The 17,790-nt window shown below is 36.1% G+C and overlaps 3 protein-coding genes across 3 annotated transcripts; all 3 read right to left on the bottom strand.

Moving 5' to 3' along the window:
* Positions 1–529: 529 nt before the first annotated feature.
* Positions 530–4,084, bottom strand: EAF02_011767 (uncharacterized protein; the record flags this gene model as incomplete). The annotated part of the gene is made up of 1 exon (XM_038907814.1): positions 530–4,084. The coding sequence occupies one exon, from the start codon at positions 4,082–4,084 to the stop codon at positions 530–532; it is 3,555 nt and encodes a 1,184-aa protein (XP_038752458.1).
* A 7,382-nt stretch (positions 4,085–11,466) lies between these two features.
* EAF02_011766 (uncharacterized protein) lies at positions 11,467–12,114 on the bottom strand (the record flags this gene model as incomplete). Its single annotated transcript, XM_038907813.1, has 2 exons — positions 11,467–11,815; positions 12,031–12,114. The coding sequence occupies 2 exons, from the start codon at positions 12,112–12,114 to the stop codon at positions 11,522–11,524; spliced, it is 378 nt and encodes a 125-aa protein (XP_038752457.1). The 3' UTR covers positions 11,467–11,521.
* Positions 12,115–13,154: 1,040 nt separating this feature from the next.
* On the bottom strand, positions 13,155–13,765 carry EAF02_011765 (uncharacterized protein; the record flags this gene model as incomplete). The annotated part of the gene is made up of 3 exons (XM_038907812.1): positions 13,155–13,288; positions 13,380–13,472; positions 13,495–13,765. The coding sequence occupies 3 exons, from the start codon at positions 13,763–13,765 to the stop codon at positions 13,155–13,157; spliced, it is 498 nt and encodes a 165-aa protein (XP_038752456.1).
* Between the last annotated feature and the right edge of the window lie 4,025 nt (positions 13,766–17,790).

Genomic DNA, 17,790 nt, shown 5'->3' with positions numbered 1-17,790 from the left:
TCCGTGAGAAAGTGCACATTCACTTATTGAAGTAGACATAGAAGAATTAAATGGAAGTTGGTAAAGAAGCGGAGGTGGATGGAGAAATACGAAGGGGGAGGTAAAAAGAATTTGGGGATGTGAGGGAAGGGCGAAGAGGAGGTTTACCAGTTAACTGACAACAGCGTTTTGTGTATGTTGAATTCGGATTTGTTATACTGTTGTACACAATTTTGGGGATTTGGGAGTGCATTAAGATTTGAAAGTAAATTAGAATTTTCGTGGTGCTTTAATTAAGCCTCATATATGCATTTGTCAAGCCAGGAAGACATCAAATAGAGGGCGTTGTAAGCTTAATCATGAACTCACAATGTGAAAAGTAACAAGCAGAATCAAGGGCAAAAGTCCTCAGAAACTCGATTTGTATATGTATCTCTTATGTTAAAGATATATATCCATGCTATCTAACGAAATGAAAACTCCATGGCTATGCAATTATATCATATCCCGAGAATAAAATTCATTTTCTTTCTTTCTTCGTCAGTGAACATTAATTCTCCTTGGCTGCCGGCATAAGATCATGTTTAGGTATTACTTCGGATCCCCCTGCTCTTGCTCCATCTAGTCCTATACCCATCCCAGCTAGATCTTTAGCAAGAACCGGGAGGGTAGAATCTCCACTGCCCACTCCAGCTCGTCCCAGTTCTTTATCTACTGCTTCAATTGGTTCGGGACTCGCGACCAGAGGTTCTTTTCCTAGAAATTTTGCAATTTCTTTTTTATCGGTTCCTTTTTCCTTAGGACTGGTACTTTGACTTCGATATGCATTTGAACCTTTCCCAACAATCTTCTCTGTCCAGTTCCACCCAGAAGCTGCCGGTTTGTTCTCGTCCTCTTCACTATCGTCTGCACTATCAACCCAATCTCTATCAGTCCACCCGGCACTCTCATATCCATCTTGTTTATTCCTTGACCAACTTGCACTTCTTGAAGGTGCGGGGGGTGGTCCCATTGATGAAGTAGACGTTGCAAGTGCTGGAACGGAATCTCTCGCTTCTCTCGCTTCCGAATTCGTGCGATCATGTCTTGTGATTCTGTCACGTTCCTCAAGTTTCTTCTCGGCATTTATTGTATCTATTGAAGATTCGACTTCTTGTCCTTCTGAGCCTGGAGCCTCCCCTGCACCTTTAGCTCTTTCTCGTCCTCCACTGTCTACATCTTTTCTTCTTGCAATTGCATCATCTGAGAAATGGGTATCGCAAAGATGTTTGATCACTGGCCACCCATATGCATTGGCGAACATTCTTCTCACAATCATGTTATTATGAGCATCAGGTTCTAAGCTGACGAGAACCTTGCGCCAACTTAGATCCCGATGATAAGCTCTAGCAATCTTCTCTTCGACTTTCATTGCTGAAGAGTCGACAACAGTATTTGGAGGACGAGAGGGATTAGTGTTCTTGGGATCATCATAATCTAAGGCTGAAAGTTGGCTATCGGTATGAGAAGCAGGTGTTGGTGGAGTAGGTTCAGAAACGGAAGAATTTCGTCTTCGCAGCATCGTGGATCTCTTTTTGAGGGGTGGTGGAGGAATGTCCGAAGGATGATATACACGATCATGGAAAATTGTTCGAGCACGGGAGGCTGGATCAATCAAAAATTCTGTAGATGGTAGAGGTGGCTTGAGAAGATCACCTGCTGATTCAAAAAAGGTTGTTTTGGGAGGTGCTGATAGATGATCTGGATCTTGGATTTCGGTGTCTCCCGTCGAAGCTTTTGAGTGGCCCTCTGGAGCTGGAGATGGTAGAGAGGACGGTGTCGACGAACCGCTATCGTTGGTGAGTTTGATAGTTTGGCTTCTTTTATATATTTTCGAATGTTTAGGTTGATGAGCATGGGATTTCGGGGAAGGGTTAGAGCGAAAAAATCCAAAAAGACTGGCAAGTGGTCCATTATTATTGGATGTAAAAGATGTAGACGTTGGACTTCCCATCTCGTTACTATTCCTACCTTCTATAGAAGATATAGTTGAATGGCCAGGCATCTCGGCATTTTTAACACTTCGCTTATCGTCATCCATGACGTTTTCTGGGGGTTGTGGTACTTCTGTCTCCAGTCTTTGTAATGCGTTGGGAGAAGCAGTTCCTCCAATATCATCCATGTCACTGACTTCCTCCTCTGACCAAGGTGCTTGTTTCTTTGCCGGTGATCCAGAATTTGCCCCAGTTAGTTCAGCCCAACTCCATTCCGCCATGGTACCAACAAGACCATTTTCCCTTCTAGCTTTCTCCACACGACCCAGGCTTTGCCAATCGAGGAAAAGTAAACAACTAGTTCGCAGGGGCACGATTCCATCATTAACAACGTTTGAGTAGACTGTGCGATGTCGAAATTTCTTAAGAACAGTATGTGCGGGTCCAGTTGGTAAAATCCGTAGAAGGGGCTTTGCTTCTGGCGCAGATTCGCCATCAAGTCTCTTATGAGCACTTTCTCCAATATTCCCTACGAGCGCACCCCAACCGCTTCTTGCGATGGTTGGTGCTCGCCATGTCAGTCCAAGATCCTGACCTGTGCGACCGACCAATCCAAAATCCAATGCAAATTTGACATACAACGGGTTCTCATTGCTGAGACCTAAGAATGGTGAAGCAAGTGCAATGAAGTTTATTGGCTTGATTATGTCGAAGAACTGAGGTGAATGTTTTTGAATGTATGCCACGGCATATGTTTGTACCAGTCCACCAAGAGAATGAGCAATGAAACTAATACTGGTGAAATGATAAGGAAGGTCAACATCTTGCGGCGCTTTAATGATGCTGCTATTCTCATGTGCTGGTTTCCCAGAATCATCCGTCAACTTAGAAGAATCAGGTTTAAGAGCATGAGAAAGGGCTTCAGTTGCTGATTTCTTGAGGGTAGGTCGAAATGGTTGATCTGGGTATGTCATCGTGAGAACATATTTGGCAAGCCTTTTTCCTAGGTATTTGATTCCTCTTTCTGTTCGGACGGCATTCCCGGAAAACCCTCGTACAATGACTTCTTCCTCGTCATCGGATTCATCGTCTGTTTCTTCCACCTGTTCCTCATGGTGTCCTTCTGTACTCGCTTCTCCATTTGATATACCATCAACTTGTACATTTTGATTTTCGGCCTGTTCAGCTGCCTTTCTTTGCTTCTCCTCTTGTTTCTTTTTTGCTTTTCGGGCTTTTGCATCGATCTTGGCTTGCTTGGCTGTCGCGTCTATGCTCTCCTTCAAGAATAGCATATCGGCACCAAGATTACTATGCAATCCGTGTGTCAAAACCACCAAATGTACATTTTTCGTTCGCTTCTTCCTCGGCTTTTCTTTGATGTGACCCTCTCCTGTGGCATCTTCAACTGGCGCATCCTTATTCTTGCCCTTCGACCTTTGTTCCTCCGCTGCCTCGTCCCTACTGTCCATCTTCGGGGTATTCCATAGACTTGCAGTATCATCAACCTTTACTCGCAGGGCCCTGGAATAAATACCCCTCGGTAGTGCCGCATGATGGCCATCTTTCGCTCCTTGACTCTGTTGGTGATCATGAAGTTGTCCAGGCACTGGTGCTGTGCCTCCTAACATCGATCCTGAAGCAAATCCTAACGATAGACTTTTTTCGTCTCGACCTAGCAGAATTTCGTAATTAACGCTGGCAGAGTTGGAAAAGACAACCTGCGACGTGACTTCAATGATCCAGGTAACACTTTTCACATCCGAATCATCTCTGCCGGGCGATCTTCCATCTCGATTTGCGCTTCCGGCAGTTTTGCGCACATCTTCTGGAACAACAAGTTCCGTTGAGAATGAACCTCCGGCTTTTAGGTTTGGCTCAAATTCAGGTACACCATCCCGTCTAGGGTTTTCAAACTTGACGTTTGGATTGAAGGTAGAAGGATATGCTGCTGCGTAAAGAGTATAGGGCCCGTGAACGAAGGCTGCTCGGAGTGCTATGGCAGAAGTATTCTTGATCTTCAAATGGAGTCTTGCCGGAGAGGGCAGAATTCTATCGTGTGCCGGCGTATATGTAACATTATACCGAACGATTTCTCCTATCTTCACGCTTCCAGCTTGGTATAAAAGTAACATTTTATTGGTATATGGTGGGTTGTCAGCGTGTCAAGGCACCACATTAGAAAGGGCAGGGTAGAATGGGAGAAGGGGAGAATGCAAAGAATGTAAATGAGAAGTGATGTTATTGTACTGCTGAACACATTTTGAGATGAATGAGATTACAATATAGGAGGATCTTTTGTGAATAGGAATATATCGATAAATACTCGTACAATAATAATAATAATGAGTAGGTATTAAGCTGTTAATTAAAAAAAGGAGAATGGTTCCCCATCAACCAAAGAAATCTTGGTGCACGACCTCCCTCACCTCACATGCACATGTTCAATTGTTCAAATGATTTGGGACGATTGAGCTTATCGTTATCAAATTGCTGGTACTGGTGGTATCGACTAATAACAATGACGATTTTGTGGCGCACTTACTGAAAGGAGCTGGAGTGAATGGAGATTTTTATTAATGCCATAAATCCATAATCCATAAATATTGTGTGATGTTAATAAAATTGCATATTGACGTTGACGTTGGAATCTTCTACATTGAACAAAAATCAACAATATATACCTACCTAGGTATGTTATTATGTTATATTTCTTGTTCTCAAATTTATGATTAATGTATATACATACCTCTTGAAGTCATTGATTTCAACATCAACTGTTCACTAGGTAGGTAGGTACTTATATATATATATATAAATATCTACTGACAGATATCTCGTCGGAATGACCAGTGTCTTTATCACAATGCCAACGGGATCAAATAACGAACACGACCGCCATCATTCAACGGCGACAGAAGGCTAATGGCATTTTCCATGCCTTCTCAATCGTCCCGGCATTCATTCTTGACTTCGAGATTCCTCTATGATCTCAACGATGTTCCCAAGGTCAATTCGCAAGGCAAACAATGTGTTTGAGATCAGTCTGGCCAGTGTACCACAGTCAAAGAAACTCCGGGCGAGGAGGTACCACGGCGTTCGAATTGCTCGTCCTGAAAACCGATTAATGGCTGACCAGTTTTCAAGACAAAATCCAGATCGAAGAAACTAAACACTTTTCATTTGCTCCGCTGCTTATTCGAAACATTCTTCAATATGTCTGGTGTTTCCAAATAGGTGATGATCTGAGCCCCTCCTTGAGGTCACTTCTCCATCACTGATCCCCAAAATTATCCTCGTCGTTTCTTTGATCAAATATATCTTCGCGAGTTAATCTGTCCCAGTGGACGAGGTTCCAATTTTGAAGCTATTTGCAAAATTTATCTTTGGGGTTTGGGAGTTTTTAATTTCGTTTGTCCACCAGGTCCGCACATTCTTAAGCACGGCAATTGGGTTTTGTGATATAGTAAGCAGATGCATACCCATGATTCAGCATCTATGTGTCCAAAAGCTTTAGGTTTAATTGTCTATCTTGTATCAAGTGGTTAACCTCTTTTCCTAATTGCAATGCTAGGCTTCCTAATAAAGAGCTGTTGTCTCTGACCATGGCGCTTCACCCCCCTGGAATCCTTTAAGCTTCCACAATATGACGGTGTTGCTGAGGAAGAACTCGATCACCTCTCACATCCCTAGGTTCATAATCCAAAACCTCAAATGCAAACTTTGCCAGATCCATCCCAACCCTACTCATTACCCAACTAGCCATCATATCCATCCCAGCACAAGCACCGCCAGCCGTCCAAATATTACCATCAATAATCCATTGAGCATCAATTGTCCAATTTACATTTGGAAAGTACTTCTTAGCGTGTTCAATGACAGTATGATTTACCGTTGCTTTCTTTCCTCTTGGAGGTTAGCTTTTATAATAATAAGGAATAGTATTATTATAATGATAGTGGAAGATCTAGTCAGTTTAAGCTTGAGGAATAAATCGAATATATAGAATAAGAGTTGAATTGAAGTCAATTTAGAAGAGCTAGGCTGAATTGAGATGAATTGCTTGCTTTTTCCTAGATTTTCTTTAAAGAATATTCTAGGTTTATATAGTTTATAATGAAATTCCAGTATATTCTATACTTATAAATAAGATCGATTTAAATCATATCTTATAGAATCATTTTAGATAATAAAAAGAAAGTACAACCAATCAATTTAGCGATATTTCCTATATACTTCCATCTAGTTCCATTTTATTCTATTCCATTATAAATCAATTTGATAAGAGATACTATTATACAACTATATAATAATATGATTTTATAATATAAGATTATATTATATGTGTATTAATCATCAAGATATCCCTTATTTAGTAAGATATTAATAAATGATTTAGTGGACTTATTATGAATCCTCACACACCCCCTTAATAGGTGCATTAAATCAATCTTATTATATATCTTAATTCAGATTGATCTGATTCGTGAATTCGATCAATTTGATTCGAGCTAATGGTTTAGTAAGCCCATTAGCTTTCTGTTTATTAGTAGATATATAAATTAGGTCTAAATCCCCTGATTTAATAATATCTTTAATATAATAGAATCTGATTACTATATACTTGTTTCTTTCGTGGAATATAGGGTTCTTAGCAAGCGCTAGTGCGGCCTGATTATCTGTATATAGAGGAAATTATTTTGCTTATATAGATTAAGCTCTAATAATAGCTTTTTAATATAAATAGTCTTTTAGCAATTAGATTTATAGCAATAAATTCAGATTCGGCTGTAGAAAGAGCTACTATTGACTATAGTTTAGATTTCCAATTAATAGGCCTATTTCCTAGTATAAATACATATTCGCTAGTGGATTTATACATATTAATCTCTTCTTTATAATCAGCATCACAGAATCCTTGAATATAAGGGTTTTTAATTTTATTATAATTTGTATTCTTATTTATAATTCCTTTCAAGTATTTCAATATTCTTTTAATAGCTTGAATATATTTTGCACTAGAATTGGATAAGAAACTAGCTAATTTAAATATAAAAAATATTATATCTAGTCTAATTCCAAAAGCTAAATATAATAAAGAGCCTATAATTTCTTGATATAATTAATATTATTATTATTAGCTTTCTCTTTATTATGAATTAGCTTTATTTTCGGGTTTATTGAAGTGGAAACAGGATTGGAATCTAGCATATTGAATCTAGTCAGTATCTTTTTAATATACTCTGATTGATGTAGTTTTAGTGTATTACTAGTCCTTTCGATTTGAATGCTTAGATAGTTTTTTTATAGGATTTAGATCTTTTAGATTGAAATATTTCTTTAGATTATTAATAAATTTATAATAATCTTTTGATTTGGGGTTATGATAGCAATATCGTGATGTATACACTTAGAATCATATTCTTATTTTTATTAATAAAAATGCATTTTTTTGGAGATTAGGTTTATAAGCCTAATTTATTTAATATATCTTTTAGGATATAATACCATATCCTGGCCGATTGTTTTAGTTATATAAAACTTTATTAGCTTTAAAACTTTATTCTTTAATTCGCTAAATCCTTTGGTGGACTTAATAAGAGTAATATAATCGATATGCCTTATGCAAATGCTAGCATCATATCAATTTTATAAATTAGCTAATTGTTTTGAAAAGCTAATACAAATAAAAGCTTTTTATACCATTGATTTAATTATTGATATATGCATATTAATATAGTCTAATTTATATAACTATTCGAATTCTTTAGCAATGAATCTAGCTTTGAATTCAATAAATTCATCTGAATCTTTTATTTTATATACCCATCTAGTCCTTAAGGTTTTATTATTATTGGGATTATTAACAATATTCTAAGTTCTATTGGATTCAAGAGTATTTATCTCATATTCTATAGCTTTCAGTTAGTATTTCTTTTCAAAGAGCTAATAGCTTTTTTATAGAATTTAGGTTCAATCAATATACAATCTGGCTTATTAATAATAATCTTTTTATTATTTTAAACCTAATATTGAAAGCTAATTAAAGATCTTATTAATCTATTTCGATATTTACCCTTTTATTGATTGAATTAAAATACCCGGAAAAAGCAAGTTCATAATAGGAAATCACATGTTTTCTATTATCAGTAAAACCTTTATTATCAGGAATTAGACCTCTTATACACTTAGATTACCGTATATTAGATTCTATTAGCTCATCAAGCATAGATTCACCAGGCGTAGACTTACCGGGATCGATCTTTATATAATCGATTGTTCTATTACTTTTGTTGTTTTTATCCATTTCGGAATTAGCTTGATATCTATTAATGCTAGTAATGTCTTCATCTTCTATATTATCTTGAATAAATTGAAATTCGAGGTTTTCTTCTTTCAATAGCTTTAGATCTTGATTTTTTATATTTATTAGAATATATAAGATCTTCTTGAATATCAATATCTCTCGAGCTAATCACTCTCTTATTGGCTGAAATATAGACCAAATAATTATTAGACGAATCAAAGCCTACTAATATACCTTTTCAAGCTTTAGAATTCAGTTTTTCCATTACAAATTTCTTTATTATTAATAATATAAGTAAGAGAGCCTAGGATTCTAATATAGCTTAGATCGGGCTTCTTATTATATATTAATTCGAATAATAAATTATTAATAAAACTATTATATATTCTATTTTTGATATAAGCAATAGCTTTAACTAAATATAACCATAAGTAGAATGGAATCTCTTTCTCTTTAATTAAATAGATTAGTTTTTCGACTATATATCTGTTTAGTATCTCGACTATTCCATTTTGGGAATAAGTATACAAACTAATATATTTGTATATAATCCTATGATTTCGAATAAAATCCAATCATTTATTTAAAAGGAATTCAAGAATATTATCTAATCTTAATATTTTAATATTAATATTAAACTGATTTCTAATTAGATTGTAGAATTCTATTAGAATATTATAGGCCTGGGATTTGAATTTAATGGGATATACCCAAATAGCTCTAATAGCCCAATCTATAAATACTAGAAAGTATTTTTTATCTTTAATTCCTATAGTTCTAAAGGGTTTAGCTATATCTAAACTGAATTTTTCGAATTTAGAACTTATTTCAAGGATTTCAAAAGGTTCCTTGCTTATTTTCTAATGGAATTTGCTGAATTTGCATAATTTATATGTCTTTAAATCAGATTTAGCTATATCTAATTGGATATTCAAGGATTTAATAATATAATCCTTATTTATATAACCTAATCTCTTATGGATTAAATTGAGATCAACTTTATTTAATAATAAATTCGATTTTTAAATTGATTTCTCTTCTATTTTAAGGGTATTAATGCTTTTAAGATATTTCAAATCTATCTTAAATTAAGATAATATACATTAATTAGTTAGGGAGCTGTAATTTATATATTAACCTCTTTATAAATAATATCGATTTTATTTCCTGGGGGAATAATATGACTAGCTCATCCTTTTAGGCTATTTTATTCGAACTGATAAGATTGGAGGCTATATTGGGAATATAATATATTCTCTGTAATAGCACCTTTAATTTATTATTAATTAGAATAGAAATATCTTTTATATCATTAATATAAAGCTTCTCCCTATTAGTTATAGTAATGGAATGATTATTTAATAACTTATAATTTATAAAACCATTTCCTATTAAATGAATAATGCTCTATAGTATCCGAATTTAATATAAATTTATATTTAAATCTAGAGATTGATTAGTTAAGTCTATATAATAATCTATAGCTATTAGTTACTTACTAGAAATAGATTTATTCGAATCTTTATTTGAATTTTTATTTAAATTTTTATTTGAATTCAATTTAAAATGCTTTTTATTATTCCCTTTATTGGTCTTTAATTTAGAATATTTTATAAAGTATTTTGATTCTAAATATCCCTTTTTATAGTAATGCTTATAATAGGGAGCTTTATTAAAGTTTGTTTTATTAGTATTTAGGTTAATATTAGATTGTATTCTAGCCTCTTCGGATATTAGCTCCGAAAAGAGCTTATTCAGATTAATACTAACCATATTTTTAACTAGTTCTTTGTATTTTCGAGAGGTAAAGCTGTTAAAAGAGCTAGGTAGGCCTTTAAAAAGAAACTATACTATAAAGGTATCCGGAATGTCGAAATTTATTGATTTTAGGTAATTATATAATGATTGGATCGAATTAGTATATTTGTCCATTCCTTTTAAGCTAGTATAATTAGATTCTATTAGTTTATTTAGGTATTTTCTTATTAATTCGATGAAAAACTCTCCAAATATTTTATTAATAGAGTTCTATAGACTTTTAGCCAAAATTTTATTTTTGAATCTTTTAATTAATTCGAAGCTAATTATAGATTTAATAGTTTCTAATACCTTTCTTTTATTTTTCTGATATTCTGAAAGTCTTTCATTATATTTTATAGCTAATTCAGGTGAAATAGGCTTTTCTGATTTATTTATATATAGACTTTTATTGGGTGGAATTTCTATACCGTCAATATATGGCATAAAGCCATTTATTTCCAGAAAGAGCTTAGTTTGGTTAATCTATTCAATATAATTAGATCTGTTTTTTAGAGGATTAGATTTAAAATTAATACCAGAAGCTATTTTAAGTTCTTTATAGACTAATTGGTTTTATATACTAATTAAATACTAGTTTAAATATTTAGCTAGTTTTAGGGCTTGAATGGATCAGATGAATAAATTGATTTAAAATCGATTTTAGTCCTCGAGAATCGAATAGACCAGCCACCTCTTAAATTAGATCTTTATTTTATTTGATATAAAATAAAGACTAAATAAGCTAGGGCATTTTGGTATAAAGAATATTGATATATCACCCGCTATGAATAACAATATAGTATAAATATATCGTTTAGGGACCTAATTTTATATACTCAATTAGATTTAGCTTCAGGAACACAGGCCTCAGAGTCTATATATAGTGTTTTTCGATATGAATTCAATTAAATTGATTTGAAAATTCGATATTCGATAGCTCAATAACGGTATATATATAATATACAGCCTTAAATCAAACTAATTCTCTTTTTAAGCTAATTTAGACTAGCTGGGCTTATAATTTCTTGAAGGTTAGCTTTTATAATAATAAGAAATAATATTATTATAATAATAATGAAAGATCTAGTTAGTTTAAGCTTAAGGAATAAATCGAATATATAGAATAAGAGTTGAATTGAAGTTAATTTAAAAAAACTAAGCTGAATTGAAATGAATTGCTTGCTTTTTCCTAGATTTTCTTTAAAGAATATTTTAGGTTTATATAGTTTATAATGAAATTCCAGTATATTCTATGCTTATAAATAAGATTGATTTAAATTGTATCTTATAGAATCATTTTAGATAATAAAAAGAAAGTATAATAATCAATTTAGTGATATTTCCTATATACTTCCATTTAGTTTTATTTTATTTCTATTCCATTATAAATCAATTTAATAAGAGATAATTATTATACAACTATATATAATATGATTTTATAATATAAGATCATATTATATGTGTATTAGTCATCAAGATATCCCTTATTTAGTAAGATATTAATAAGTGATTTAGTGGACTTATTATGAATCCTTATATTTCCATCCAATATTCCCGTCTGAGCAACAGTTATGGCACCAGTACATATAGTGAAAAGGCCCTTGCCTGCTTCAACATGGGCACGGATAAAGCTTTTGAAAGATTCAGAGAGTTGGTAGGTTGGTATCGGGCCACCAACGAGGAGATAATCGAGTGGTGGACAATCTTTGATGGTGGTCGTCGGTACCACTTTGAATCCAGCGGTGAGCTCAACTGGTTCCTATGTCTGATCTTAGATTATGCTCTGAATTTATAACATTAGATATCTTACAAGGTTTCATTGATATGAAAGAAATTGATATCAATTGCGTGAGGTAGCAAGCGATCAATTTCCGGAGCCTCGGGAGATTGGCAAGCTTTCATCATTGATTTGGACTACGTATAGCATTAATTCAAAGCCGGCAATCTAGACTATTTCAATATCATTTGACTTACACATGAGCTCAGAACATCCAGAGGCATAGCAGCGTCGATTGTTTGATAGGGTACCATGAGAAACGCCAAATTGATTGGAGCCATGGTGAAGATAATTCCGCAGGCGGAAGATTCTTGTTCAAGAAGTGGATAAAGTTTTGGTGCTGAAGCAATGATGGAAAGAACTCGATTGATATGTTTGTTCTTTTGAATAATGCAATTGAGAGGATTAAACTCGAATTAAGTAGTGAGTTGCAATGTTGTAAACCGGATATCCCTCAGCAGCTTTCGGATATACGATAGGATATAGCCACGGTAGTCAACGAATTTCCGGCGCGCACAATTCGTTGCATTTCAAAATGTGGATTTGTTGTGTTGTCCGCGGAAGTAGAGTTCTCTCATTGCTCAACGAGTTTCTGAGAGATATCCGTGGTTACTCTGCTGATCAGGTTCTCTGATTCTTATTCGAACGTCTTCTATATCCTTTCGGATGCTTGGCTAGAAAGATGTAGGAACCTATTATCATCTGGTGAGAGCATTTAGCATATCTGATGAATATGAACGCATGAGTTGGTGTGTGCATTTCATAAGTTTTCCGGTCAGCTGTACTGTCTTTCTGTCTACTATCAGGGTATGGTTTTTCTTCCGCTCACTCATCACAACTCATCTCAATCTCCCCTGTAAATAGGAGATGCCTGAAGCCGCTTGATACTTTGGGGATATTGCTGAGATTTAAATATGTCCGAGAGGTTTTTTGCGGTACATCCAAAATCTTAGGATACGAGTAGAGATCGTCAGGTCAGCCCCTGAACACAGGATATGTTTTTAAATCTATGAATTGTACCCCGCCTATTGTGCGGCTCAAAGAATCACTTTCAATAAAATATCGTTTCTTTGCTAGGAGATAGAATCGAGGGCTTGAAACCTTACAGCCAGGGACTCTAAGTACCTAGGTACTCTATGTAAAACACAGTCATCCTCCTTAGGCTCCTAGGTTAAGTTTGTCTTTTGCGCATTAACCACCCCAATTCCATCAAATTATTCGTAACTAATAACCTTAACCAGACTATGAGGTATTTCCCTGCTGAACATGACACCTTCCTTCATGCACATCGTGACACTGCCATGCGTATTCAACCTGGCGGTCATGAGAAAGCGCCGTAAGCGCCGTTGCTACCGTATTGTAGTCTCCTTTTTTCAAGTAAAACAAAACATAGGGTATCCCCTGGTGCACCATAAGATGGTACACACGTCCAAGTTTTGGCATAAATCGTGCCTCCTGTAGATGAAGTTTTGTTCGTTAGATATTTGCGAAACATAAAAGGGCAAACAGATTGAAAGGATAAATGATGAAAGAAAGGAATAATTACCATTTTCTTCAATCTTCTTCACTAAACCTGGTGCGCAATCGTCTTGGGTAAGAGTTTCAACCACGTTTGGTGTAGGGTCGTTGTTACCCCCCACTAGCAATGAAGTTAATCTAACAAATCTCGTCAGGAATAATACAACTCACTCCGGCCAAGTTAATTGCAAAAGCAGTTTCACCTTCTTGATCAGTGTATTGACAGCAGTTTTCATATGCAACAACTTCACTTTCCCACGTTAGATATCCTTTTGTGCCACGTCCATTCAGCGTTGCGGCTGGGGTGAAAGTATTCTCAATCTGAGGGTTGGCAAGAGGACCTATATCGATTGCGGGGAGGGTATAGACCGTGCTAGAAAAGAAAGTGATAGACAACGCGACAAGAACAGTCATATATATGAGGGAGAAGGGTCTGGATGTATAACACATGACAACGAAAGAAAAGGGATGGTGACCTGCGGTCTGACAAAAAAACCTCAGTACGTATATGTATTTTGTTTGCGAAAATAGACAAGGGACAGAATTGGAGAACGGTTGTTGTGACTTGATAATACGATTAATTGATAAAGAGAGTGATGATGTACGAATTAACTTTAGCTCATCAAAGCTTAGGTTTTATCGTTCTCATTGTTTTTCTGCCTACGATGACAGAGGCTTAGGCGACCTACCTGCTCGGTAGGAGCACTTCGGAATAGACTTTGTGAGGCCAGCCAGCCAACTCTTCTTTCGGCCGCCCCTAAGTTTTGTTGCTACCACTCATCGCAGAGTACCTAATCCATATCGGTACACATTGCAGAACGGCAAAGGGACCTAGAATTCCGAAGGCTGCTTTCATCGAACGTAATGCTAGCGATGGACGTGCCGAGAAGGACCCCGAAAATATATCTCGGAGATGAAAAAACTTGCTTCAAATCACGATCATTTCTTCCGGCTGTAGTGGAGAGTTGAAGCGAGACTTCATAAAAACAGCAATCTATCAGGACAGAAAGATACCGTGCCAAGATGAAGAATTGCGCATGAATGAGACCCATACAGTGACCACCAAGCATCTTTCAAATTAGCAGCAAGTATTTTTGAAATATTTCTGCCTGGAACAATCGCACCTACCATCGACTCCTGGCGTTTACACACGCAAACGCGCACAATCTTCAGGAGCTATAGATTATTGGATTCGACTACTGTCGACCTAGGGAAAGTACGACTAATTTTTTGTGAGATAGTACTTTTACTTGAAGTCCTCATCAAAATTCGAAAGATATATCTTTGTAAGCGCGAATACTTCGCGGCTTGTTGTAACCAATCTTCCTATGATGGATTAGGTCCCAACGGTTAGCGTACACTGCAATGTCATATTAAGCTTCCCTTTGCAGATGGTTAACCTTAAGGCGCGGAAGCTGGACGGACCAGAAACTTGATCCTTTGGTCCTCACTGATGGTTCAGGAAAATAGAGGCTTTGAACTGCCCATATCTTGGCGAAAATTAAAGTTGTCTGGATCACCAGGATAACTCATCCCTTTCCCCTGTTTTACGTGATTTCTCCTCTGCGCTCAGGATGAACTTGCATAATCTGTACCCCATTATGTTGGAATTGTTTTGGTATGACTTCAATAAGTCATTATTAGAGGGTTGTCGTGAACAGAATTGATGATTGGATTTTCTCACGAAATTGTTGACTCAATGGGTTGATGTTTACGCGTGTGTTTAAGAGAGCCCAGACGTTACATAAGGCTTAATCATTACAAATCTCGTGATAACACTAGTTCAAATATGGCCCAACCCGTGCTTATCATATATTATTGGTTTTCCTTCACAAAATTGTTATTTTACGAGAGAATTAATACTCAAAATATCGAGTCCTTGCTTTGCACCATTCTGTGCCAGTCATCATCTGTTCCTGCTGCTCTCTAGGACTTAATATTATTAGTGTACTCCAAGCCACATGCTCCGTCGACGCGAAGTATGTCTATTGGCATAGTTATCTGTGCTCTATCTACGAATGGATAGTTCCATTGTTGGACTAAGACTTCGAACTATTAAGTACGATTTTACAACATAGCATGCCATGAGCACTGGAATCCTTCAATTCAAAACTCAGACTGTCTCTAGGAGGCACAAAATGAGATTCCATGTTGTAATCGAGTTGCTGGTGGTGCAAATTCTCCAGAGTTGAAGTCTTTCAGCTGTATGAAAGTTGAGAACCCAGATTGTTAACATGACGTTAATTTTGAAGTGAGCTTCTAGCCACTGCGCCTGTCTGGTGCATTTATCTCACTGTATTGTCTCAATCAAACGAAACAGATGGAGGAAAATATCAACAAACAGTTGCTGGTAGTGTGGTACATACAAGCTCAAGGTCAACATAGCCTCGAGAAATGAAAAAGATCTCTCACCTTGATTACGTCTAGATCATGTCGCAGATCATCAAACTCATGTCTGCTACATTTTTGGCGTATCTCAAACTATATCTATACCTCTTTAGTTCAAGTCTGAATGGCACAATAACAACATGCTTTTTATATCGACTCTGTCAGCGACAGTTCTCAATCCTCAAGCACTGCCACCATTTTGATACCGTTTTGATGGGGCAACGACTGGCTAGATTTTTGGTTTGGCGATATTTGATCGAAGTTAGTAATGGTTTTAGATGGTATTGCAATATGTCCTTTCGTGTCTGGAGACATTTCCCCATTTCGCGGTTTCGGATTTTCGGGGGTTTCAATGGTTTTGCATGTACTGTAGAGAAAACCCAAGTCGCCCGTTATATGTGTCTTAAGGGCACCTTCTGATCACTCTTTATATCTCTGCCTTTCATTCATACTTTGATGTTCCTCAATGGCTTTCTCTTCAATCAGACAACTGCATGCCCCAACCGGTTGAGTCTATATTTAGAAAGTAGCATTCACAACCAACTCATCGGCAAAACTGCGAATTTGGAATTGACCTCAAAGCAAAACAAAAAATACACTTTAAGTGATCATAGTTACGTGCTGAAGAAATCTTTATGCTCCCCTTTAAGAAATTGGTTCCATCCACCATGCAAAGTTCAACTGTTATAAATGTCCATGTTGCGGCACAATAATGCGTATAATAAGCGGGCACTGGTCCCCAACATTTGTTTTCACTTCCCTAAATCGAATATATCCATCTTTGTAGAATAAAAAGTTACCTGCTAGAGCCTCTAGAGGCCTAGCCGTCCTATATAGTCTTAGACTGAACGTGGACGTAAATGAAATCAATCAATCAATCAATGTTGCGGCACAATGAAAGATTTAAAAATAACGTCGGCACTGCCACGAATGAGTGTTCTCGACTTCTTTTCTCTGGTTATACTGGTCTTAGTTCTAGATCTAAAATAACCTGGAACGATGTTTAAGATATTTTTACGTGCATCGCATTCCGTGCATGTAAGTTGCGTACTGGTGGTTCAAATTGCGAAAAATGACATATGTAGTGGCTTATTGAATCAGTCTCAAGTTCCAAACTACGACAATAGGCTGAGGCCAAACGAGATACTAACAATTAATCAATCTTTGTTTAGATCATTTCTAATAATATGTTGGTAATGCACCTCAAAAAATCAAGTATATAATTCCCAGACTCAGACTCATTATCTCATCTTCTGTACTTCGATTGAAGCATAAACAGCTACACAAGTTCACAACTTTCTCACCGTTCAACAAACAGGTTTCAAGTCAGCAGATTGCTTCTATTCAATATGCACCTTTCTCGCCCCCTTTTTTCTCTCTTTGCCATTTGCCATTCGGCCGTAAATGCTCTACCACAAATCCGAACCATTGAAACCACATTCACAACCATTATCACCGACAAAGATGAGTCGATCACAAGACGCGTTACTTCAACTTCAACTTCCATCTCACAATCATCATTGCACCGCAAAAATCGCTTTGAATCAGAGATATCAGTCGTCAATAGTGCCATCTTCGAAGACTGTACTCAAGTCGAAACAACTCAAGATGTTCAAGTCTTCAGTTGTGCTTCTGTCTTCGCATCATCATTACTTGAGGATCTCGGTCTGTTTTCCAAGCCAACAGCCACTACATTTTTCTCAACTGAGACCGTGATCCCGGTGCAAGCTACAGGCGCTCAGCGTCGCGAAGTGTTGACGCTCACACAACAAATTTCGAAGGAAACTTTTTCTTCGATATACAACTCGTTCGCGATTGATTTAGATTATAGTTATTAAACCAAATTGATTGCAATTGTCCCTCAGTAATTCTAATTAGTAATTATTATACTATTGTTATCAGTACTCTGAATACAAAACATACACAAAAATTCGCATAAAATTTTCTCATTTTGAATTATCAGAATAAGAATAAGATTTTTAATATAAGCTCTCTTAACAATTCATCAATACTTAAGAATATAATTATAATGGAGGCTTTTTCTGAAACCT

This window comes from Botrytis sinoallii (genome assembly GCF_014898435.1).
Source record: "Botrytis sinoallii strain Bc 23 chromosome Unknown BSIN_035, whole genome shotgun sequence".
NCBI classification, from domain to species: domain Eukaryota; kingdom Fungi; phylum Ascomycota; class Leotiomycetes; order Helotiales; family Sclerotiniaceae; genus Botrytis; species Botrytis sinoallii.
Note: the sequence above shows the minus strand (reverse complement) of the source record. Positions and strands in the feature narration are given on the sequence as shown.